The following is a 24,705-nucleotide window of genomic DNA, read 5'->3' as shown; positions in this document are numbered from 1 at the left end:
CGCCGGAGCCCTTCTCCCACCGCTGCGGGCGTTGTGGAGGACGCTTCGTTGGTCCGGTGGTTGTAAGCGGAGGGCGGGCAGGGAGAAACAATGGTTCCAGGGGTTTGCGTTTCCCAGCCGGGAGCCGCGAGCGCCGTGCCGGTTGGGGGCTGATGCAATGGCAGTGACAGGGGAGCGCTGAGGAGAGCTGAGGCGAGCTGGGTCGGGCCGGGCAGGGCCTCGGCGAGCGGGTGAGGGCCGGGCCGGGGATGGGGCCTCGGTGAGAGACCCCAGTGGGCAGTTGAGGGGCTGGTCGGGCGGTTGAGGGGCTGGTCGGGGGGTTATTGCCGCTTCCGTGGCGGGTGAGGGGCGCGGGGGTCTCTGCGGGGCACGTTTCCTCCATCTCTTTGCTAAGCATCGATGTTCTTGAGGGATTTTTTTTCCTCTACTGCATCGCCAAGGCGTCGGGAGAGAAAGCCCTTTTCCCTCGGGCACAGTGGAGGGGGGAGTCCTGGCCGCCGGGAAAGGGCCCGGCCCCGGGAAGGCAGAGCTGGCGAGTGCCTTTGCCCTGCCCGGGCAGGCAAAGGGCTCCAGGGCTGGAAACCTTCACTTGCTGGTTAATTCTCTGTATAACTCTCTACATAACTCCCGGGCAGGCAAAGGGATCCAGGGCTGGAAACCTTCGCTTGCTGGTTAATTCTCTGTATAACTCTCTGCATAACTCCCGGGCGGGCAAAGGGATCCAGGGCTGGAAACCTTCGCTTGCTGGTTAATTCTCTGTATAACTCTCTGCATAACTCCTGGGCGGGCAAAGGGATCCAGGGCTGGAAACCTTCTCTTGCTGGTTAATTCTCTGCATAACTTCCTGCGCAGGAGCTTAGCTCTTAACAGCTTTAGTGTAGTAAAGATTCATGTTGGACTTTCTTCAGATGAGGGTGGTAGAATGGTCATATTATCATCTTAGGGAATAGTCTTGCACACTTTTATTGTACTCTCGTAGATAAATTGATGTTTACCATGACTGGGAAGGTAGGTCTACTATGAAACGCAGCCTGTGTTGCAGTACTTCTCGAGGCATGTTTCACACATGTTCATTTTTTGTTTTATTTCTAGGAGGCAAAACAGTTTTCAGGAACATAAGTGCTGTCAGACTTAAAATCGCATTCTTTCATTAGTTCATGAAAATTTGGGGGGCACTATTGTCTTTGGAAGCCTTGATGTACCTTTGTGCAATGCTTGTCACGAAAGAGCTCTTATTAACAATGTGAAACCCTATTCTTTGATTCTCGGGTCTCTAGCTTACTAAATCAGGTAGCAAACAGTGAAAGTGATCTTAGATCTGTGATTGTCATCCAGCTGGACAGAGTGGAGAAGACGGTTGTTTTCTGATACCAACGCCAAGGATTACTTTTGCGCTTTGTCTCATGATGATGTAATATTCTTAAACAGCCACAAGAGCAGTACCCATTACAAGTTACCATACATTGTGCAGGTAGAAAAAGCACACAAATCTTGGCTTTCAAGTTCACACTGTGAAACTGAGGCTTTTAAGTTCATCTTAGATTCTGGTCCTAAATGTTCTAGTAGTCCATTCTCAAGTTCCCATATATCATTTTTGTCCTCCCAATCTGTTCGCATATGATATCTAATGTGTCTGGGACTGTTAGTTTTCATAATATCAATAAGAAAGCAAGAAAAAATGTCCTAATAAAAGGCAGAATATCCAGACATTTCTTTTAAATGGTTCACCATTGCATTTATGAATTTCAAAAGATAAAGACCTATGTTCCATATTATTGAATTCCTGGCTTGAATTCCACCAGCAAATAAGGACAGTACTGAGGTAAATAGAGGTAAGTTTTAGGTAGCAGTCAATATCTTTTGCATTCTACAATCGTGATATCCTCATCTCTTGTTGCAGTGATGAGATGACTTTTGCTACTTCTTAATGAAGATGCACCTTCATTTGGGATTCTTTGCTCAGCTTAAATACATAATATTCCAAACTTTCTGAGGAGTCTTTCTGTTTTACTGCTCTCCACTATGTGTGCTCAGTCTCAGCTGTGACATTTCAGACTTTCTGAATGGAGGCAATCTATCAGTAAGAATGTTTGTTCAGGAATTAAGTTAAAACACCAAGTCACAAATCCGTTCTACACCAAACAATAATTCTTGTTTACCTTTTTCTATTTTGTAAAATTTGAAGCCAGTAAATATAACTGGCATATTCCAGCAGAAAGGTGGTGTGTTAATATTCATAAACATCTTCTAATATGAATTTAGTTGAATATTTTCCAGTTAAATATCTTGTGCCCATGAAAAAGAGGAAAACACTAGTATCCAAATAGGAGAACGTAAGTAAATTGTAGGAATACATCAGAGAATTATTTGATATGCTTCAAATGACCTCTTTAGAATAACACTGTCAAACTGCAAATAATCAAGCTTGAAGGGATAAAAATTAGGTTGGAAACTTAAGTATTACTGATAATGTGTTAGTCTTATTTTTTTTAGTCAGTTATGTAATCTAAGTATAGTATCAGTGTTAATAGACTAAGCAAATTAAATTAGCAAGTGGCTGTATACGCTTCTCAGCTTTCTCAGGGTATTCAGCTGAAGCTGAAATCTGGGAATATTGCAGCTGTCTGACAAACAAAGCCTTAATGATAGCCACACTTTGGTAACCAGCAAGTTATCAAAGCAACCTTCTTTAGTTTTCTAGGCAGGTGAAGGCTTTTTACACTGGCAGTTTAAATATATACTATGTAAATATAACCAAGGTTGTGATTAAGGACACTAAGGTTGGGGGCAGCCTTGGCTGTAGTGCTCATGAAAAGATAGAGTTCAGGATCATGGGCAGTATGCACAAAACAACAAGTAGGATTGCAGCGTTGGACTTCAGGAGGGCTAACTTTGACCTCTTCAAGAAACTGCTTGGAGAGATCCCATGGGCCAGGGCTCTGGAAGGTAGGGGGCTCGAGAGGGCTGGCTGATATTGAAATACCACTTTCTCCAAGCTCAGGATTGGTGCAAGAGCAAGAAATCAGGCAAGGGAAGCAGGAGACCCGCATGGTTGAGCAGGGAGCTTCTGAAAAAGCTCAAGTGGAAGAAGGAAGTTTATAGCACATGGAAGAAGGGAATGACCACTTGGGAAGATTACAAGAATGCTGTCAGAGTATGCAGGGATGAAATGAGGAAAGCCAAGGCCTCCTTGGAATTAAACCTGGCAAGAGATGTCAAGGTCAGCAGGAAGGGTTTCTTCAAGTATATTGGAGGCAAAAGGAAACCTAGACAAAATGTGGGCCCGCTGTTGAATGAGACAGGAGCCATGGTGACAGAGGATGCAGAGAAGGCGGAGTTACTAAATGCCTTCTTTGCTTCGGTCTTTACTGCTCAGGCCAGCCCTCAGGAGTCCTAGACTTTGGAGGCAACGTGGAAAGTCTAGACAAAGTAAGACTTCCCCTTGGTTGAGGAGGATCAAGTTAGAGATCAATTAAGTAAACTGGATATCCACAAGTCCATGGGTCCTGATGGGATGCACCCACGAGTGCTGAGGGAGCTGGCAGAAGTCATTGCTGGGCCACTCTTCATCATCTTTGAAAGGTCCTGGAGAACAGGTGAGATGCTTGAGGTCTGGAGGAAAGCCAATGTCACTGCAGTCTTCAAAAAGGGCAAGAAGGAAGACCCAGGAAACTACAAGCCAGTCAGCCTCACCTCCATTCCTGGAAAGATGATGGAACAGCTCATTCTGGGCGTCATCTCAAAGCATGTGGAGAAAAGAAAGCTATCAGAAGTAGTCAACAGGGATTCACCAAGGGGAAATCATGTCTGACTAATCTGATAGCCTTCTATGACGGCATGACTGGATGGATAGATGAGGGCAGGGCAGTGGACATTGTCTGCCTTGACTCCATCAAGGCTTTCGACACTGTCTCCCACAGCATCCTCATAGGGAAGCTTAGGAATTCTGGGTTAGATGAATGGACAGTGAGGTGGATTGAAAACTGGTTGAAAGACAGAGCTCAGATGGTTGTGATTAGGGGCACAGGGTCTAGTTAGAGGCCTAATGACAGGACAAGAGGCAACGGGCACAAACTTGAACATAGGAACTTCCATCTAAACATGAGGTGGAACTTCTTTACTTTGAAGGTGGCAGAGCCCTGGTACAGGCTGCCCAGAGAGGTTGTGGAGTCTGTCTCTGGAGACATTCAAAACCCTCCTGGACATGTTCCTATGCAACCTGCTCTAGGTGACCCTGCTCTAGCAGGGGGTTGGGCTAGATGATCTCCAGAAGTCCCTTCCAACCCCTACCATTCTGTGATTAGGCTGATTATTTTGTAGAAGGCTTTGAAATAATGCTGAACAGCTAATGCAACTATTGTATGCTTTTGTTTCTTCTTTTTTAATTCTGGGAAAAGGGAGCCAAATTAACGTGTTTTTTATTAACAGCTTTTATGATTCACTTCAGTTACATATGTATCTTGTACACTCAATCAATTCATGCACCATGTGTAGCAGTGGATCAATAATACACTAGGGAGTCTCTCCAGGGAGACATAATCTTTTGCAAGTCAGTAGGACTTTACATGGGCACAGAGTTCTTCCTTCATGGACATGAGTATGGCACAACAGGAAACGCTTAGGGTGAATGCTGTGTTTCCAACGCACCGCTGTTTGCAACTCAGTATGAAGTTAATTTACTCTTTCAACGTGCGTTGCATTTGTCACTATCACGTCTGAATACAGTACATGTAAAGTAAGCATCAGTTTATGAATGAAGATGACATCACTTTCCTCAAGTAAAAAAAGCTATACAATGGCTTCGGTGATTGCATAAATTGACCACATCAGATTGTGAGGCAGCACTTCACAACCCTGACCAAGTTGCAACGGTAGTTTTCATGGAACATTTACTTTTCCCCTCAGTTCACTTTTGTCATTAGTATCTGCACTGTTATCTCATTTTAACAGCCTCAGATTTTATGAAACTCTTTTATAATTCCCTATATGCTTCTCTGTGTACATTGTTACTGTGGTATGTTCATCCCAAATGGATTCATTTGGCATAGTTGCGGTTTCACTTACAATGTTGGTTTTCCAACAGACGGTGTCCTCCTTGCCCCTTTTTACACTTACTTCCTTCTATGTAAATATGGCAAGCTCACTATAACCAGGACCATAATGGTTTTAAAACTCTCTTCCCATATCAAGTTAATGCTTGTTTATTCTCAGTTCTGAATATTTAAACAGCATGATGCTTGAAAAAACTTATTCAGAGCATATGTACTTCTAAATATCTCGTCGTTCTGTACAGGGAGCTGCTGAGCATGAATAATTTTTGAAAATAAGGATTTCTTAAAATAAGGAATTCTGCCTTTGCAGTTGAAATGATTTTTCACTCATGGCAGGCTGGTAACAGATTTACCAGATTTCTGAGACATCAATAAAACTCTATTTTTAGATTAGAGAATATCTGAAGACAATTTATCAGGTAATTTTAGAAAAATTAGAAGAAGAAATTGCTGGGGTAGCATGAATTGCTGTGCCACCTTTATGGGAGGCATATGTTGTAAAGCATGAGTTAATTCAATGCAATCCATGTTACAGGAGTTTCCTGTTTTGGAAATCAAGAATAAGTGGTATTCAATGTATTCATTAAAACTAAGTACAGCAGAGCTTCTTTATAACACATTTTAGATTATAACTAATGGGACAAAGATCAAGATATTTCGGATGTAGAGTGAAAATAACCTTACTGATTTTAATGCATTTGATAATAAAACCTGTATGCTTACTTAACATTTTAACAGTGTTATTTAATTTTCTGTACTTTTAGTGTACTGTACAGTATGGAGTTGTAGTTTTCCAAAGTCTCAATTGCTATTAATTAAATAAAAAAAAAGGCTGCTAAGAAACTTACAGATAATGTTATCATTAATGTATACAATGTTATAGATGTTAGTCTGGGAGAAGCCCATTTGTGGAAGCATGGGCATGCTCTGTTCTAGGAAGCTCCAGTGATCGAGGTATATGTTGGACATAGGAATACTGCTGTGTTAGTATTCTTGGCCATCTCATCATCACAAGCCATCTCCTAGGGTTATTTTTCCTGCATACTGCTGAGACACAAATAGTTCCTTAAATATACAGCCTATTGCTAACCCAAGGATTGATTGTTCTTTAGAAAGCAGCATTTCTTGCTAATCATCAGTGTGTTTTGTAACTTCTGGAGCAATGCAGTAAAGATGACTAAGCTTTTCTTCTGTATTTCTTTGGGCTGAAATACTATATTAGATATATTAAAACAGAATTCTGTATGATAGTTAATGTCATTGTCATTCATAATTTGACAGGGTATCAAGTAGTATAAAAACATTAACTAATATCAAGAATCAGATAACCTCTACTGACTGTTCTGAGATGCTCTGGGTTGTACATATATTTAATTACTTTTGTCAAGAGTTTGACTTTGAAAAGTTGTTCCAGTGTTAAATGAGATACATGGACAAACAATATTGAGTGATCTCTAAATTTATTCAGTACTCTTGTCAGTCTCTGTCAGTTTCTGTATGAAACTGAAGCTCACTGAGTTAATGTCTCCACATTTATCAAGCTGATATGAATAGGATTAAGTATGAGGTCAGTATAGTTTTTATATTCTTATTCTCTTCATCTAATCTTCAAGATATATGCAAAAGAATAAAACGCACTCTTTTTTGCCCTACAGTTCTCCGTGTTGCTGCTGTTTTGAATCTACAAGACGAAGAATTGGAAGACATTAAATTTAGTTGAATTGTAAATAAACAGATCATTTGCAGTCTGACAAAATGGCTGATAGTCCGAACTGTGATTTGAAATCTCTGAGTCCACTTCAGCTGTTTGAAAGAGTAACTGAACAGGGAGAGAAAGTCAGAGCGCTGAAAGCAGGAAAAGCACCAAAGGTATTTCCATGTCATGCTTTGAACCCATCCTTTTTCAAGTTAGATCTGTCTTTAAGAGCACTGAAGGATATGATTGTTCTGAGATCTATTTTGTATTGTAGTAAAAAAAAAAATTGTCAAAAAATATTTATGTCCATTTTGTGAACTGTGGACATACCTGGAGCAATGTGGTCTTTAGCAAGAGCAAAGTTGTTACTCCTGAAGTAAGAACAGAGAGTCATAGGCTTATAAGTCTGCTTCACCCGGTTGCCATACAATTGTAAAGTAAATTAGGTAATAATTTTTATTATATTTATATAATAATTTATATTATATATCTTAGAAAATTTTGCTTGAAATGTTAAGCTTGTTATACCTCTGAAACGCAGGCAAGCATTTTTTTTTCCTCAGACAGAAATTGAAAAGTGAGACAGAGGTGCTTTAAATATCTTGCCAGTGGTTATGCTCTAAATTCTGCTGGTTAGGAAATGGTCATCTGCTATTTGCTTTTCTTTTACCTTTGGCAGTGATGCTGCGAACATGTAAATAATGGTTTAGAGTTTATGAATAATGCAATTCAAATCAAAGCATGGATGTAGAATTTTGAAGGGTTGGGACATTAATGTAATTGTCTATCTTAAGTCAAGTCAAAGTCAAACAGCTTTTTTTTTTTCCTTTATTCAGGATGAAATTGATGCAGCAGTGAGGATGCTATTATCATTAAAACTGTCATATAAAACAGCAACAGGGCAAGATTATCAGGCGGGCTTGCCCCCAAGAGACCTCGCATTAATAAACAACGGTACAACTAAAGAAGAGGATGAGGATTTTGTGGATCCCTGGACTGTGCAGACATCAAATGCTAAAGGCGTGGATTACGACAAACTCATAGGTATAACTCTTTCTTGACTGCTGCTAAGAAAATTATGTCAAGTGATCCTAATGACCACAGCAAGGGATCATAACAAATCCTGATCAAAACCATCATAGGTATCATTTATGTCTAATGTTAGCATTCACGTGTCTAAAGAATTTGCTGTAGGAAATGAAAATGTCCCAGGCAGGGATCTCCTATGGAAGACCTAAATACTTTGCACAGAACTTTTCAGTTTAAAATAAAAGTTTTACTCATAGTTTGTTTTTTGGCATAAGAGCTGTTATTAGAAGTTATGTTAATGAATACATTATGACTGAGTATCTGTATCTTCTGTCGCTCTGATGCAGAACAGCTACAGCCTAGAGCATTTTGACAAGGCTATAGGATTCTTTATACCATCTCTCCACATCTGCCTCAACTCCCAAATTAGGGAGAGCAGGGATGATACAAAACTAATGCAGAAATCTGTAAGTGTAATGACTCCTTCACAAGACACACCATCAAACAGCCCAGTGCTGGCTGGGATGAAAAAGATGCAATTTACTCAAAAAATGTGCATCTAATGGAAACTATTTTAGACAAGGAATGATACAAAACTTGCAGTTTTGTAATTTAAGAAACAGGGGATAAGTTAATTTCCTTATTTGTTTTACAGTCCACTTTTTATAATTTGTTTGAGTCTAATATAGAAACAGGTGAGAGAACTATTCATTAATATTTACTATTTTTGCTTTTATTAAATTACTGTCAATCTTCAATCCATATTTACTACCTCAGTTATATGTTGTTGGTGTCTGCTTAGCAGCTTGCTTCTCACAATAGAGCATACATCCTTATGTGTCAGTAGCCATATATTTGCTTTTGGGAGGTCAGTTGCTAGTGTCAGCGGTCTCTTAATTCAGTGTGATGTTATTGTAAGGTCGTGTCAAAAGGTAATAGGAGAAAGAAAATGTTGGAAAGGGGGAAGTGCGCAAAGAAAGATATGTTGGCGGAGCAGAAGGAAGAAAGAAAATTGTTAGAATCCAGAAATGGACAAGAACTCTCATCATCTTGTTACTTGTGTAGGAGGTATGGAGAAGGCTTTTTGTTTTCTTTTGGGGGGGTTCTAAATCATGTAGAAAAGTGGGAGGAGTACAATTCTTGTGTTGGCACAATCTTGAGGTCTTTCTGAGAATGACTAGCATGACTTCACTGTAAATTAATTTTCTAAAGCTATGCTAAAGCCTAACAGCAACATCCTTTTTCCAGTAATTGTGTATGTGTGTATATGTATGACCTTTTGATCAGTCCTGCAGTGGGAGGTTAGCCTGAAGGGTTTTTACTTACTTACTCTGCTATCAGACTGGGGAACTTGGTGGGTGAGTCAATTTGCTTGTTCTAAGTGAAGTGTTGCAAATTTTTCAGAGAAGAATACTAGCGTAGCCACTTCAGGAAGTTAAAAAGTTACTGCTCGTTATTGATAAACTTCCTCTTCTTCCTCCCTCTTCTAAAAATAATAATAAAAAGTATTGTCTAAGAACTTGACATCTGATAGCGCTTACTGAAAAGGGCATTTTTGTGCCACCTATAATCTGTTTATTTACTAGTGGTACCGGACAATGTTGCCAGTGTGTTTGTGTTTACTCAAACATAGAAGAAATGAAATTGCCAAAAGCACTATATAATTGAAAGGTATATTCTTCTCAAATGGTTGTCCTAGGCATGCACTTAAGTGTATGGTTACACAACAAAACAGCCTGAAGATATTCTGGGAAGAAAGGTGCTGCTAGCTGAGTAGTAGACGTGAATGTCCCTAGAGAATTTTTTTGTGGTCTGAGCATGAGCAAGGAGCAGAGGGATGAGTGAGAAAGAGCTTTGTATGCTAACCATGCTGATACTTCAGTGAGCTGGATATTGCAAGTGATACAAAATGGTTGAAGTTGGCGGGGATCTTTGGAGATCATCTAGTCAACCCCCCTGGGGGTTCAAAGCAGAGTCAACTAGAGCAGGTTGCTCAGGACCTTGTCCAGTAGGATTTTTATGATCTCCAAGGATGGAGATCCCATGACCTCCCTGGGCAACCTGTTCCAATATTTGACCATGTGCACAATATGAAGATTTTTCTTATGTTTAGATGGAATTTCCTTTATTTCAAATTGTGCTTGTTACCTCTTGTCCTTTCACTGGGCGTCACTGAGAAAAGTCTGGTGCTGTTTACTTTACTCCCCCTCCCCTCCCCTAATGAGATATTCATACACATTGACAGATCCCTCCTGAGCCTTCTCTTCCCCAGCCTCGGCAATCCCAGCTTTCTCAGCCTCTCCCTGTGTGACAGATGATCTAAGCCCTTCATCTTCATAGCCCTTTGCTGGATTCACTTTAGTATGTCCATGTCCTTCTTATACTGGAGACCAGAACTGGACCTAATGTTCCAGATGTTTCTCATCAGTGCTGAGTGAAGGGGAAGGATCACCTCCCTCAGCATTCTGGCAGTGCTTTCCTAATGCAGCCCATAAGGTTGTTGACCTTCCAATGCCATCAAAGTGCATTGCTCGTTTATGTTCAATTCCTTATATACCAGAACCCTAGTCCTTCTCTGACAAGCTGCTTTCCAGCCAGTTGCCCTCCTGCCTGTACCAGTGTACGGTGTTGTTCCTCCCCAGATTCAGGACTTTGCATTCCCCCTTTTGTTGAACTTCATAAGATTCATGTCAGCCCACTTCTTCAGCCTGCTGAGGCCCCTCTGAATGGCAACACAACCATCTGTTGTACCAGCCACCCCTCCCAGTATCATTTCATCTGCGAACTTAACTGAGCGTGTACTCTGTCTCATCATACACATCGTTAATGAAGATGTTAAACAGTATCTGCCCCCATATCAACCCCCTGGGGTGCACAAATAATGTTGGGCTCCAGCTGAACTTCATGCTGCTGGTCATAAGACTTTGAGCTTGGCAGTTCCACCAGTTTTCAGTTCACCTTACTGTCCACTTGTTTCATCCAGGCTTCCTCAGTTATCTATAAGAATAAGACAAGAGATTGTGTCAAAAGCCTTACTAAAGTTGAGATAAACAATATCCACTGTTCTCACCTCATCTACTAATTTAGTTATGTCATCCTAGAAGGCTATTAAGTTGGTCTGGCATGATTTCCTATTCATGAATCTGTGCTGACTACTCTCAGCCACCTTCATATCTTTCATAATGTTTGGGAATGGTTTCCAGGATTATTTGCTCCATCACATGCCCAGAGATTACAGTGAGGCTGGCCAGCCTGTAGTTCTGCAGTTCCTTCTTGCCCATCTTCAAGGTAGGAGTGGCATTTGCTTTCTTCCAGCCCCCAGGAACCTCTTCCAGCTGCCGTGACTGTTCAAAGATTATTGAGACTGGCCTAGTCAGTAAAGTTACTGTATAAGAAAGAGTAGATTATTAGTTTTCTATATGCAAATACAACACGTCAATGGCAAAGAGGAAAAGCATGCAATAAATTTTCAGCCAATGCAAATATGCTTTTGAAAATGGCAGCTCTCAGGACTTCTTATGTACATCAAGTTGAAAGCTGTCTTTTGGTAAAGCTAAAACACTAGAGATCAAAAGCATGTTAGGAATTTTTTAAAAGCTTGGTAAGGAGTGGAGTCTATGTCCTTGTCAGAAAATGTTTAGGAAGGCAGATTCTTTGTGGACAGAGAGCCTAAAACGTTTTGAACATCCTCATAAGAGAAAGAAGAGGAAATAGGTAGGGAAAAATTATCCAATCTTTTAACAGGAAAAATGCAAATTGACAAAGAAAAGGGAGTTGTGCAGTCTGTGAGTGTTTAATAAAGGTATTTAGGCATTTACAGTGAAGTATTCTATATATCAGAATTGTTTTAATCACTTTCTGTGACAGTATACAATTATTCCTGGGATGGCTGGCCCCAGTTAGTCTGGGGCGTTCTCATGTTTTCTGTTTCTGTAAGGTTACCCTCTTAGCAGTTGCTGTTGTTCTGCTGAATCATACATTTTCGTGTTCATTTGGTCTCTTTTTAACATTCATCCAGATTATAATTACTTTGCCATTTTGTAATGCATTTTATTTGCTAGGAAGAAATTAATTCAGTAATTAAGGTTTGCTTAGGACAAGAGGATGTGATAATGCTTGGAAAACATACGGATTAAAGTAGTGGTTGCTGAATCGTATACCAGCATTCATCTTTTTTAGTGATGTTTATTTTAATGGGTCAGTGGATGGGCCCAGTTCTTCACTTGTATGTTATCCTGCTTGATTCACCTGGAGTGAATGAAAAATTGTATGCAGGAACTTGCTTCCCATTGGATAATGGTCCAGACACCAAGCTGAGTGGTCCAGTTGACACACCTGAGAGATGGGATGCCATCCAGAGGGACCTGGATGAGCTTGAGAAGTGGGCCCTTGTGAACCTCATGAGGTTCAAGAAGGCCAAGTGCAGGCTCCTGCACCGGGGTCAGGGCAACCCCCAGTATCAATACAGGCTGGGGGATGAAGGGCTTGAGAGCAGCCCTGAGGAGAAGGACTTGGGGGTACTGGTGGATGGAAAGCTGGGCATGAGCTGACAATGTGAGCTCACAGCCCAGGCAGCAAACCACCCCCTGGGCTGCCTCAGAAGAAGCGTGGCCAGCAGGTCGAGGGAGGTGATTCTGCCCCTCTGCTCCCCTCTGGTGAGACCCCTCCTGGAGTACTAGGCTGCATTGGTATGTTCTTGGTAATCCAAGACCTGGTTTTAGCTATGCTGTGCTTATTGATTTTTTTTTATTATTTTATTTTTACATTTTATGATTGTAGTTCGGTTTGGCAGCAGTAAAATTGACACTGATCTGATCAATCGAATAGAAAGAGCTACTGGGCAAAAACCTCACCGCTTTCTACGTAGAGGAATCTTTTTTTCTCACAGGTGAGTTTTTCTTGTTTTAAACTTCAAAAAGGTCCTATTAGGTAGACTTTCTGTGAGCATTATTGGGAGAAATGTATGACTAGCAAAAGACCATGTTCTTTTATACCGAGGTAAACCAACTGTGTCACTTGAAATTAGCAACTACTACAGATTTCCCCTGACAACACTTGAAACCCTGGGTTGCATCAGTTTCTGATGCATCCTCACTGATCCCAAATTGGTGAAATGGGCTCAGAATCTTTGCTTTGTACAGGTTCTGTTTTGACTCTGCGTTAGAGGCCAGGCAAAGGAAAATTGTCCTAGCAGAGAGCTCCAGGGCTCATATGGTTTTACTGCTGATTTCAACGAGGGTCCACATGGCTGTGGACGTCTGCATCTGTATTGTTACATAAAAAAAGGCTCAGGCAATAATTTTAAGCACCAACCTGCCAGTCATCTACACTGTTTAATTGTTAACATGCATGGGCTTTTGGACTATGGCAGCTAGCGCATTTCAAATAAGCGCCTGAGCATGATTCAGAGCATAACCTCTACCAGAGACCGTTCCAAGCTTGTTGATTGAACCAATTTGGGAAATGATTCCCAGCTCTGTTTTACTGGGCCTTAGAAATTATTATCCAATTAGGTAATTTCATAAGTTGCATAGTTATTTTTTTTAATTTAAATATAAAATTTTAAAATAATTTTAAATTTAATTTTTCTTTGAGTTTTTTTTTCATTGAGGCTGAAGGAGACACTTTTCTTAAATTAAAAAAATGAACAAACAAACGCCTTCTATTCTTAGGAAACTTAACTTACTATATTTTATTTATAAACATGTTTGGCTTCAAAGCACTCAGATTTTTGAATAGAAGCTTTTTCCTGTAGAGGTTTCTTCCTAAAGAGTTGCACCATGTTTTCTCTGTTTTATCTTTAGAGATATGGACCAAATCCTTGATGCTTATGAAAATAAGAAGTCCTTTTACCTTTATACAGGCAGAGGGCCGTCCTCTCAGGCAATGCATGTGGGTCATCTTATCCCATTCATATTCACAAAGTAAGTTATTTCTACCATTTGTATTAGTCAAACTGTTTTTTTCTAAGGAAATATTGAACCTGTTTTATGGAACGGCCAAAATGGTACGTTGCAAGGAGTTCTGTTTGTGAGGTGAATATTAATGAACTTAAACGATGCAATTTTACCTTTTCACTAAAATTATCATAATCCTTGCATCACCATAAAGCCCTCTTCTTTGCAGCCTTAGCCCTGGGGCACTCCTTTGAATTTTTGTTCTCCTTAAAAATGAGTTTGTGATGAGACTCAGTAACACTACTCTATAATGCGGTGCCTGCAGCAGCAGGACACAGAGACATTGGACTCAAAGAGCTAAAAGTCTCTTTGAATTCTGTTTCCGTTGCAAATGGTAACCGCTGTCATATGTACAGGAAACAATAAGTTTGAGTTCTTCAGGTAAGTTGTCATTATAATCTATATAAAATGTTTATTCTGTTCACATAAACATAACTGCATATGCATACAAAGAGAAGAGAAGCAGACCTCTTTATATACTTTTGTTTACAAGTATAAAAAAATTTTAGCTGCATGAGTTATGTCTTCGTTTTAACTTACTTTGAGATAAAATCTTTCTGCATTTATTAGGTGGCTGCAAGAAGTATTTGATGTTCCCTTAGTTATACAGTTGACTGATGATGAGAAATACCTTTGGAAGGACCTGACAACTGAGAAGGCATACGAGTATGCTAAAGAAAATGCAAAAGACATCATTGCATGTGGTTTTGATGTCAATAAAACCTTTATATTTTCTGATTTAGACTATTTGGGGTAAGTGTAAATGTCTTTAGGGCATTGTAATGAAAAAAAGTGTCTGTATTTTCTCTCCAACTTTGACAGCCAGCAGTGTTTTAGTAAATGTATCTAAATTTGAAAGCTTCAAGAGAGGTTTTACATCACTTAAAATAGAAAAGTATTAATTTCTGTGCTAACATTCTATATATATATACTCGTCATTCTTCTGTATAACCGTATATGAGCAAATACTTGGGTGTGCAATGCTTAAATTTAAATTATGAAAAACGTATTAGACCAGATAAATTGTAAAAATACCTAAACCACCAAGAAACCTCCAGATTATTTTGTTGAAGATGGTATCAAAAACCTTCGAGATGTGTTTACACTTTATCTGCATTAACAAAACACATCTCAGCAACTTGTGGCCAATTAATTTAATAATACAGCATGAAAGATTATTATTTGAACTTTGAGTAAAGTTTAAAGAAGATTTAAGAAAAAGAAACTGCTGTTGGAACTGCCTTCTCAGAAGGAAGAAGTTTTATGGCAGAGTTCAGAACTGAAGTTGTGGGCTTTGTTCTTCCATGTCAGGTGATGAGCGTTCTTAAAGACTTGGATGAGAGAATATATGTTTTAGAGACAAACTGTATATCATACAGACCCCAGAATGTGGAGCCTACAAAGCAGTTTTTCCTCCTTTCACTTCTCTGACTTTCCTGCCTTAGAAAAGTTGCATTAACACAGATCTGCCCTGTTGCTGAATGAGGGCAGGTCGGAACTGCTGTTTCCTTTGCTTCAGCTCTTCAGCAGAAATAAGAAATGGGAAGAAGTTGCTGAGCTATTTTTGATTTGGAAATGCTGCTGCTGTATTTGGTGACAGAGAAAGTCCAGCCAGGGAACCTAGCCTGTGGAAAATGAGAATTTGGAGGATTTGAGCTGCTATTCCCTTGATGAACCGCAGTGTCCCATGTGGGATACACACTGCAGATAGCAAGCAACATAGAAGACATGATCCATTCAGGTTGCCTGAGTTCACAGAGGAGCATAAGGATAAATAAACTTAAGGCTCCATGAGGCATTTTGTCACCATTTGCAAATAAGAACATTTCTGGGTTTAGACAGTTAATTGTGACAAAAAATGTTTGCAGTAAATGTTGAGTGGAGGGAAGAATAAATTAAACTTTAAAGGCATAAAATTCTTGTTTGTAAATAATTCTCTAATTATAATCTTAGTGGGCCACAAAAAGACCAAAACTGTGAGATTTAATCCTGCATTTTTTTTGACATTCTCAGCTTTTGGAATGAAAGTTTATACCTACACTTTTTGGCTCTTGACTTCTCTTTTTATTTTTCCACTTTCCTTCTCACAGGACAAGTACTGGATTCTACAAAAACATCGTCAAAGTTCAGAAGCATGTTACATTTAACCAAGTGAAAGGAATCTTTGGCTTTACAGACAGTGATTGCATTGGTAGGAAATAATATGAGTTACTAGAAATGATGCTTACTTTCCATTTCTGTGGCACTATTTAAGTAACTATTTAAAGAGATTAGTATCTGCCACTCATTAAATAGAACAAGCATGTTTCTAGGCTGATTGTGAAAGGGTGTTATTGTGGTTCCTTCAGTACAGAAAACACTTTACAGTGGAACTTCTGGCATGATATCTACTGGGTTTGGACTTAGTAGCAGCAGATTACAAAACACCAACGTTGAAGTGCCCAGGATACGGAATTTTATTTTATTTTTTTTAATATAGTCATTGCAGCTATAGTTAATTGTGCCTCCTAGAAATTTCTGTGCCAAAACTACATAGAAGCTTGTCTCTTCAGAAAATATTATATTAATACACACACACATATGCATATATGAAAAAGTAAAGGAGCACTCAAAAGCCTAATTATCAAGGTGCTGGGTAACTCTGTCTTCTGTTTACTTCACTGCGATTGCAGGTTTCTATCACATTAGCTAAAAAAAGATTCTGCATCAAAGATGGCATTAAATCCTTTGGGTTCCTGAGCACTAACATCATTCTTTGACCAGTATTTGGGCCAGTGGCACCTTTTCAGCCTTCACCGTAGCCAGGGAACAGGTTCTTATTTCTGTCTTAACAGTGCTCTAATAAAAGTTGGTATTGTGATAATGACTCCATTACATGCTTGGAAAAATCTGCTGTTTACTTTCTGTTCTGAGAGGATTTTGATCACGAAAGCAGGTTGGTCACTATGTGATTAAGAAACAAAACTAGGCGTACCTGAGATGCTTCACAAGTACAGCAGGCATATAGCAAGGATTCTAAGATATTAGAGGGGAACTTGCCTGATAAGCAGCTCTGTAGTCATTCTCTCACAAAGAGAAAAAAAGTGAGCAGCTCAGAGTTGATGATACAGTGAATTGTATTTCTCAGAAGGGTAGATAGCTCAGTGATGAAGAGAGTATGAGCTAATGAACCTTTTCTGGAACCTTTGTGATCACAGCCTGCCTTTTTTCATTAGTTTCTATGATAGTTGAAGGTTTTTTGACACCATAGAAGGTAAAGATGAAGTTTCCTCAGATAAGGCAACACTGCTTGATGAAGACAGATGTTGGTCTTCAACTGAGCATGTGAATGAGTCACTTGTGCAATTTATATATTTCAAAAAGTTCTTTCTATTTATCCTTGCTTATATTGGCTTCTCAGCTTTTCCAAACATGTTGTTTTCCAGGAAAGATCAGCTTTCCTGCTATTCAAGCTGCTCCATCCTTCAGTTCATCATTTCCACAGATCTTCAATGGCAAGGAGAACATTCAGTGTCTTATCCCGTGTGCTATCGATCAGGTAAGAAAATTGTATTACTTAATTTAGTTTTAATGGAATTGTTTTTGTAATGTACCATTCAAGCTTCACAGTGGTATATCGAAACATCTGTAAAACATTCCCACAAGCACCTTTCTTGGGTGGAAGCTGGAAGAGATAAAAGGGCGTTGTGCAGTGTCTTGACAACTATGAAGGCTTAACCCAACAATCATGGATTCATGCGCTACTCATTCTTGCCAGTCTTGGATCTGTCTTGATCTCAACCCAATTCACAATGAGCTGGCACCTATGCAGGCAAAGACAGTAAAATCTATGCAGAAGTATCCTGACATGGGGAAAGGAAGAAACTTTTGGCCACCTCCATGGTAACTAGGACAAGATGTAATGAGCTTAACTTGCAGCACAAGAGATTTACGTTGAACTATAGGGAAAAACCTTCTGTCTGTAAGAATAAAGAAATGTTGAAATAGTTTCCCAGAGAGGCTGCAGAACCCTATCAATTCAGATCTACATAGAGAGGATGGAAGAATATTGGCTACAAATGACAGTGGTAACATCATTACTTTAAGTAAATATTGTTTATAGGAACCAAATTCTGCACTGTCTGAATTTTTAGCTATTCTAGTCACAGGGACAGTCACTGGAAGATGATGTAATGATGTTAATTAGCCACAATATTGTGTAGTAATATTATTGCAGTTGGTTTTAGTCAAATCAGCAGCACAGCACTGCCAGCTTGATCACTGATTTAATTCAGATTCTGTGCTGGTTGTTAAATGCTTTGGGAGGAAGCTTGCATCTTAATCTGCATCCATCTTCAGGCCTACTATGCATAGTTTTCACAACTATTTGCAATCTTTGTAAATATGGCTATCAATTGAGGGAATCAGGGCGTACAGCAAAACTATGAAAATAAAAAAAGGGATTTCATTTGTTTGTTCTTCTGGATGAACTGGATTGGAAGTAGGTTCTGGAACATTTTGTGGTTTGTTTGGGGTTTTTTGTTGTTTTGTGTTTTTTTTCTTGAGACCACCTGTTAAGGCATGAATGAGTGAGCACTAACCAGCTTTTAAATCACATTGTTCCGTTTTATTCTGTGCTCTTATTGATGGTTGTTCTAGGATCCTTATTTTAGAATGACCCGAGATGTAGCACCTAGAATTGGACAACCTAAACCAGCCTTACTGCACTCAGTCTTCTTCCCAGCCCTGCAAGGAGCGCAGACAAAAATGAGTGCTAGTGACCCGAACTCCTCCATCTTCCTCACTGATACACCCAAACAAATCAAGACAAAGGTAAGGACCTGCAAAACTTGAGACCACAAAGCTTTATAACGTAGAGCGGTAGTCCGCATGGTTACAATGGCAATTTTTTAATGTTTTCCTTGAATATATTGGCATCCTTTTTTCCCATACGTTTCATTGCAAAGCATCTTCGGGAATTGACCAAGTTATGCAAATTCAGCTAGACTAACAAATATAATCTTTTGCCTTGCCAACTAGTCTAACAGTACAAACATTAGCTAGAATAATATACAAAACTTTATGTTTGCTTGTCTGATATCTGTTGAGCAGTGGTGTAGGAATAAAAGCTGCGGGGGCTCATGCTCTAAAAATAAATACTATGCTGCCATAGTTTTGAAATCTGACAGTTCATGATGTAAATCAAATAAACAGCTCTTTCTCTTGACTTCCTCTCCATGCTGGGAGCACCAAGCATTGCAGCATTGATTACAACACAGGTCAGACTTTTCCTGCTGCTTGGGGACCTGCTGCTGTGCACTCCTCCCTCCAATTCACGAATAAATATTATGTTGAATTTCACCTCAGTTTTAGGAGGAGTATTTTCTCCTATATGAGTATATTCCTAGTGCCCCTTATAGCTCAAAGGAAAATCCCTCTGACTCAGTGTCAGATGATTTAGTTTGGCAAAAGTTCACTTTTGTTGTGGTATTTAAAAAAAAAATAAAAAATAAGTCTTTGGAACAGGATTTATAGACATGATAACCAGACATAAAATAAATATCTGTCAAAACAAGAAAAAAGATGTATGTGTTGTTTCTGCTGGATGGGCTTGGATTAATTCCCTTACAGTTGACAAACCCATGGTAGGTCAGAGTCTTCTGCAGTCATCTCATGATGATTCGTTATCTTATGTAGAAATGGATTAAACAGTACTGTTCTGACGACTTTCAGTTCTTCATGTGCTAGGAGTATAATAATTCCAGTTTACTTGTGCAGTTAAACAGTTGCTTTTTTAAAAAAGCCTATAATTTCACAATAGAGGATACATGATTAGTGGCAATACTGGCAATATTCTTTCATTTCTTCCTGGCAAGTAGCTAGTTGTCTGCGGAGAGATCGAAGAAGCCTTATGTCCAATTAATAAGTCTTATTTCTGCTATCGTTGAACTATTTGGAAAAATAATAAAATAATTCTACCTGCCTGGAATGTAAAAGCTATAAAGAGAAAATTCTGAACATAACGTAAAGTATTGAGTAATGGAGGACAAACTGAGATTTATTTCAGCTTCTGAAGCCCATCAGAAAGTAGTCTTTATGGAAATAGAGCTTGAGTGAAAGACCAAATATTTTTTATGGCCAATAAATAAAAAATTAGAGTAGGAAAAGTGACTTCTGGTGATGGATGAAGGTTAAAAAGAGAGTGCCCCTGCTGCACAAAAATAATTACTGCTTACAGAATTTTTCACTAGTACACTGCTAAGTAAGGAGGTTCAAAACTTACAGGTAATAGAGGACGAAAAATTACTAGATATTGGGGAAGGCTGAAAAGCTTCTAGGAAATCGAAGGAGATGAATGGCAACATTATAGTAAACTATTTTTGTTTCACCTATCAGCACCAAATTACAGCTCGATTGTTTACTTGTTTTCCTACAAACTGTTATTTAGATTATAAGTCTGTACTAATTCAGGGAAAATACCAGTGCATCACTATAGATAAATCTTTGAAACCCTCAGTCAACAAGTAGGTGCCAGAATAAGTGAAAAATGAACTTGAGATTAATCTAGGAAACATTTTGCATAAAACAGTAATGCACCTTCACCTGGCATATTGTATTTAATCCCTCTCACTTTAGTAAGAAGACAAACTGTAGGGATAAGGGATGTCGACAAAATTTCATACAAAGACTTTCAAAATCTAGTAAGGAGACAGGTGAGAGGAAGTGCAAAACAATATGTAAAAACTTAGTTTTGCAGATCCTGAGACAGCTATTTAGGCTGTCCTATAATATAGGAATAGATGTAGTGTGACAGATGGCAGTTTGTCTTTTTAAGATATTCTTCAGTGGATCGTTTATGTATGTAATTTGTTGCCACAAGACATCATCTGGAACATGGTGGTTAGAAAGATTCAAAAAAGCACTAGACAGTCATACAGATAAAAATGTTCAGAAATCATAAATATATAACAGTTCCTAGATACCAGAACTAAAAAAAAAAAAAAAAAAAAAAAGTCTACTTTGTATGCATGTGTGTCTCTTGGCTGGCTGATGATGATATCTGAAAAGATACAAGAGCCAAATGAAAGCTCAACTTATGGTTGAGAAATACTTTTTTCTACTCTTCCTGGCAATTTATTTACTTTGAATTTATAGGAAGGTTAGCATCCTCTGACAGTTCTACATATGTGTACATTTTTTAAATAGGCCAGTGGCTTCCGAATTTACTGGGAGTGGGATTAGCAGGTAGATCTATTCACCAGTGCAGTTCATCTCCCCATAGGAACCTGTGCTTAAAAGAGGTGGGGAGAGTCAGTAAGTATTTTTAGACTGAACAATTGGGCTTTTGTCTAATTTTAGCCATTCTAGACAGAGGTTTGTAATCTTTAACTCTGTTTTCTCTTCTTTTCTTTTTCCCTGAAAAGGAGTAGACTAGGTTCTCCTCTAGAATTTCTTCAGAATTCTCCGTGCTTTCTTCATACCTTTCAAAATTAATTTCTTGATGGAGTGAATATCTTATTTTTTCTTACATGAAGAACAGTTCCTGTAAGCACAAATTCTGTCCAACATACAACAGCTTCAGCAAAAGGGACTTGAAACTTTTTTGAGTGAATCTTGGGTGGATTATTTTTAAACTTTGCTTCATTTTTGGTCTGGACAGTATGTGTATATCCATTTTTCCCTGCTGGCTTCTAATGACCCCCTTTTGCCTCCCTGCTTCAGTCCTGAGGCTCTGCATTAACTTGCCCCACTCGCCCTTCAGCTAGTCCTTGATACAGAATTTGGAGGATCGTGATACACCTCTGTTTACAATATAGTAATCCAGAATTTAGTAGAAATTATACCCTAAAATCATTGTGTTGTTTCAGATTAACAAGCATGCCTTCTCGGGAGGCAGAGATACTATTGAAGAGCACAGGAAGTACGGAGGTAACTGTGATGTTGACGTGTCTTTTATGTACCTGACTTTCTTCCTGGAAGATGATGACAGGCTTGAACAGCTGAAGCAGGTAAGTCACCAAGTTGAATATGATATTATTCATTCCATGCTGTGAGGACAAAGCTGTAACTAAGTCCTCCTGTGAACCTTCTCCAGGAAGGTAATTGTGTTGTTATTTTTGCACTCTCCATCCTTTACAAGTTTCAATATTGAGACTTCTGTATTCATTGCAATGTTCTCCTTTCTCACAGGTCATTCTGTCTCTTCTTTTAAAAATAATAATGATGATAATGATAATAATAATTTCCCTAGTATTTTCATAAGGATCTCCAACACCGTGTAGGACAGTATCCTTCCTACTTTTCAAATAAGGCCACCCTAGGATTAGTGTTCGTTTTAATTGTGTAATACACTCTGCCTGTTCCTTGAGTGCAATACTCTGCAAAACTGCAAAAGCTCATGTCAAAAGCATGCTGGTTTTTTGTTCTTTCTTACCATCACAAGAAATACAATAGCTATGAGGAACTGATTGCCTGATCCCAAGCAAAAACTGCTTCATATAAGTTGCATTTTCCTTAAACCTATTTGGCAGACTTCTGTCCCTGGGGTTGGTAGCAAGACATCTCATTTCCTTCAGCTATATGACCATCATCAATACTAGGCAGTATGTGTTTTTTGGAAGGCAGTGTCTGTATTTGATAGTACCTATGTCACGCTGATTTATCAGCTTTTCCCTGCCGGGAACAGCTGCAACCTCTTCTCCAACCTTCTACTCTTTCCCATCAAGAGCAGGGTTGGAAAGCTACTAATCCCCATGCACACTGGGAATTACCAGCTGCGAATATGACTACTAGTGCGAGCATAGATTCTGTGAGCCTTTTTCCTATGAAAAGGGTACTTTAATCACATCAAATCTCTTATCTTACCCAAACAAATGCAATGAGAGAAAAATATGAGATTTTGTACCTCTTATTGCAAATAAAGAGCTTACAGTGACTGTTTTCTTGAACTGGGGGGTTCTGGGGAGAAAAACTGGCAGTTTCCTGCAAATAATTGCAGAATTTCCCAGTTAAATTCTTGTGAATGTAGCTTATTCAGCCCGTCTAACTTGTCACATATGAAATTACCCAGCTGCCTTAATCTTTTAAGAGGCAACAAGCAATTTTGGAAGTTACATTTTCAGAGTGATACCACATGATCCTCTAAGACGTGGGCTTATTTGTAAGACATCCAAATCTGTATTTGCTAGGGCCAGGCTTTTAAAGAAATACTTGTCACCGAGTCTTTTTCCATATAGCACCATATTTAGCAATCAACACCTTCTTTACAGGCGTACACGAGCGGGGAATTGCTCACGGGGGAGCTGAAGAAGGTTCTTATTGAAACATTGCAGCCCTTGATAGCAGCTCATCAAGAGAGACGGAAGCAGGTTACAGATGAGATGGTGAAGCAGTTCATGACTCCACGGAAGCTAGCTTTTGAATTTTGAAGAAATGCGTACGTAACTTACCACTTGATAAACCAAAACTGAGTAATTGTTGTCTCCTGTTGTATGTCATCACTCCCTAATTATGTACAGCCTGCAATCGGTGCTTTATAAATACTGCTTTTAATGAGTTAATTACAATGAACGTCAAAGTACAGGAAAAGTTTAAAATAGGACTTACATCTATTTAAAATCAGGATATACAAGACAGAATTGCCCAGTCTTGCAGAAAAGCATGTCTGTCAGCGCAACACTGTATTTTATTGTATTTCATGTTGAAAATATTAATAAAACTTCCATTTTGATGATAAAGCCTAACTTGTAAATTGTTTTAGATATGTTGATAAGAGGTCATATCTCAAACTAATAACTAGTAGCTCCATTTTCTTTTGTCCTGTGTACCCTGGTTTGCTAGAGTGCATGCCCTTTTGGGCTACTGGGAACACGCTTCACACAAAAAGATAGTGAATATTACAAAGTAGATTGCACAGTGACTCAGGCCTGGGATCAATGCAGAAAGAATGGAGATCTGTGAGCTGAACACTGGAGAAAGAATATGAGGCTGGGTTTGCTATTGTCTTCCTCTTTGACCTGGGGCAAGTCGCAGAAATCTCACCGTGCTTTTGTTTCTGCAGCTGTTTAACTGGTTTTACTGGACAAAGGAGGTTATCACAAGGTTATAAAGTTCCTTCATATTCTCAGGTGGAAGGTGGTATAGAAATGCAAATTTTAGTTTCTTGTTATAAAAAATGCCAAGTGTTAAATTATGCTGTGAAAATGAAGTCGCTGCTGGAAGCGGGGATGAAACAGGGATACTTCTAGTACCGTCTGTTCTGTTTTACTGCACCAAGTCATTTAAACTAGGGCTACTTATTTTACGATGTATTGCCGTGAGAAAATATAGTTTATTGAAATACCTCATGTAATATTTAATTACCTCCTTTCTTAAAAAGAACTTCAGTGTCTTTGCTATGATTTATGGAAGAAAAATTCAAATTATTAGCTAATTTGTTTTAATGTGTACAGTGCTGAATGCAAACTGTTAGATCTGTCTTGTATTTGTATAGAATAGAAAGCTGCTAGCCCAGACGTAGTCTTATCTGCATCAAATAAAAATACCTTTGATGATAACACAGGTGGTTATTGATGGGTGGTATTTGCAAATCATTTGAAAATACAAGGAAGGCACTTGAATGAGGTGTGAAATATTTAAACTTTTACAGGTTTTGTATTGTGGGGCCTAGTGGACATATATTGATTGTAGCATTCTCTAACAAAAAAAAAAAGAAAATAAAAAATCAAAAAAGCACACTTTTGTCTGTAAACCTTTGAACTTAGCTGATTACACTTGGGTTGAGGGAGAAGTTTCCAAGGTGGGACTCCTCACTGACTTCAGTAGACCTTGGATCAGCCTGTTAGGACATGAGACCGTGCTGGGTTGTTTGTGCTGCCCGAAGCTGGTGCCACTGCCTTCCCACCAGTGGCGGCTCTGTAACAGCGTACACGTCCTCTCCAGCAATGGCCTTGCCTTTCTGAGGTGGAAATGCCGTGTGCCAAGTTGTACATGA

The 24,705-nt window shown here is 39.1% G+C and overlaps 1 protein-coding gene across 2 annotated transcripts; it reads left to right on the top strand.

Moving 5' to 3' along the window:
- The first annotated feature begins 109 nt into the window (after positions 1 to 109).
- Positions 110 to 23,455, top strand: WARS1 (tryptophanyl-tRNA synthetase 1). 2 transcript variants are annotated; one of them, XM_063332965.1, is made up of 12 exons: positions 142 to 230; positions 3,377 to 3,596; positions 6,707 to 6,920; positions 7,584 to 7,791; positions 12,556 to 12,664; positions 13,581 to 13,700; positions 14,304 to 14,486; positions 15,824 to 15,924; positions 17,159 to 17,271; positions 18,372 to 18,545; positions 21,581 to 21,721; positions 22,982 to 23,455. In XM_063332965.1, exons 3-12 carry the CDS (start codon positions 6,807 to 6,809, stop codon positions 23,138 to 23,140), a joined length of 1,422 nt encoding a protein of 473 aa, XP_063189035.1. In that variant the 5' UTR covers positions 142 to 230; positions 3,377 to 3,596; positions 6,707 to 6,806; the 3' UTR covers positions 23,141 to 23,455. The 2 variants fall into 2 exon arrangements, with proteins under 2 accessions (XP_063189033.1, XP_063189035.1); XM_063332963.1 differs by lacking the exon at positions 3,377 to 3,596 and having other exon boundaries at positions 110 to 230.
- The last annotated feature ends 1,250 nt before the right edge of the window (positions 23,456 to 24,705 follow it).

The sequence above is a fragment of the Chroicocephalus ridibundus genome, chromosome 4 (genome assembly GCF_963924245.1).
Source record: "Chroicocephalus ridibundus chromosome 4, bChrRid1.1, whole genome shotgun sequence".
Lineage (NCBI taxonomy): Eukaryota > Metazoa > Chordata > Aves > Charadriiformes > Laridae > Chroicocephalus > Chroicocephalus ridibundus.
Note: the sequence above shows the minus strand (reverse complement) of the source record. Positions and strands in the feature narration are given on the sequence as shown.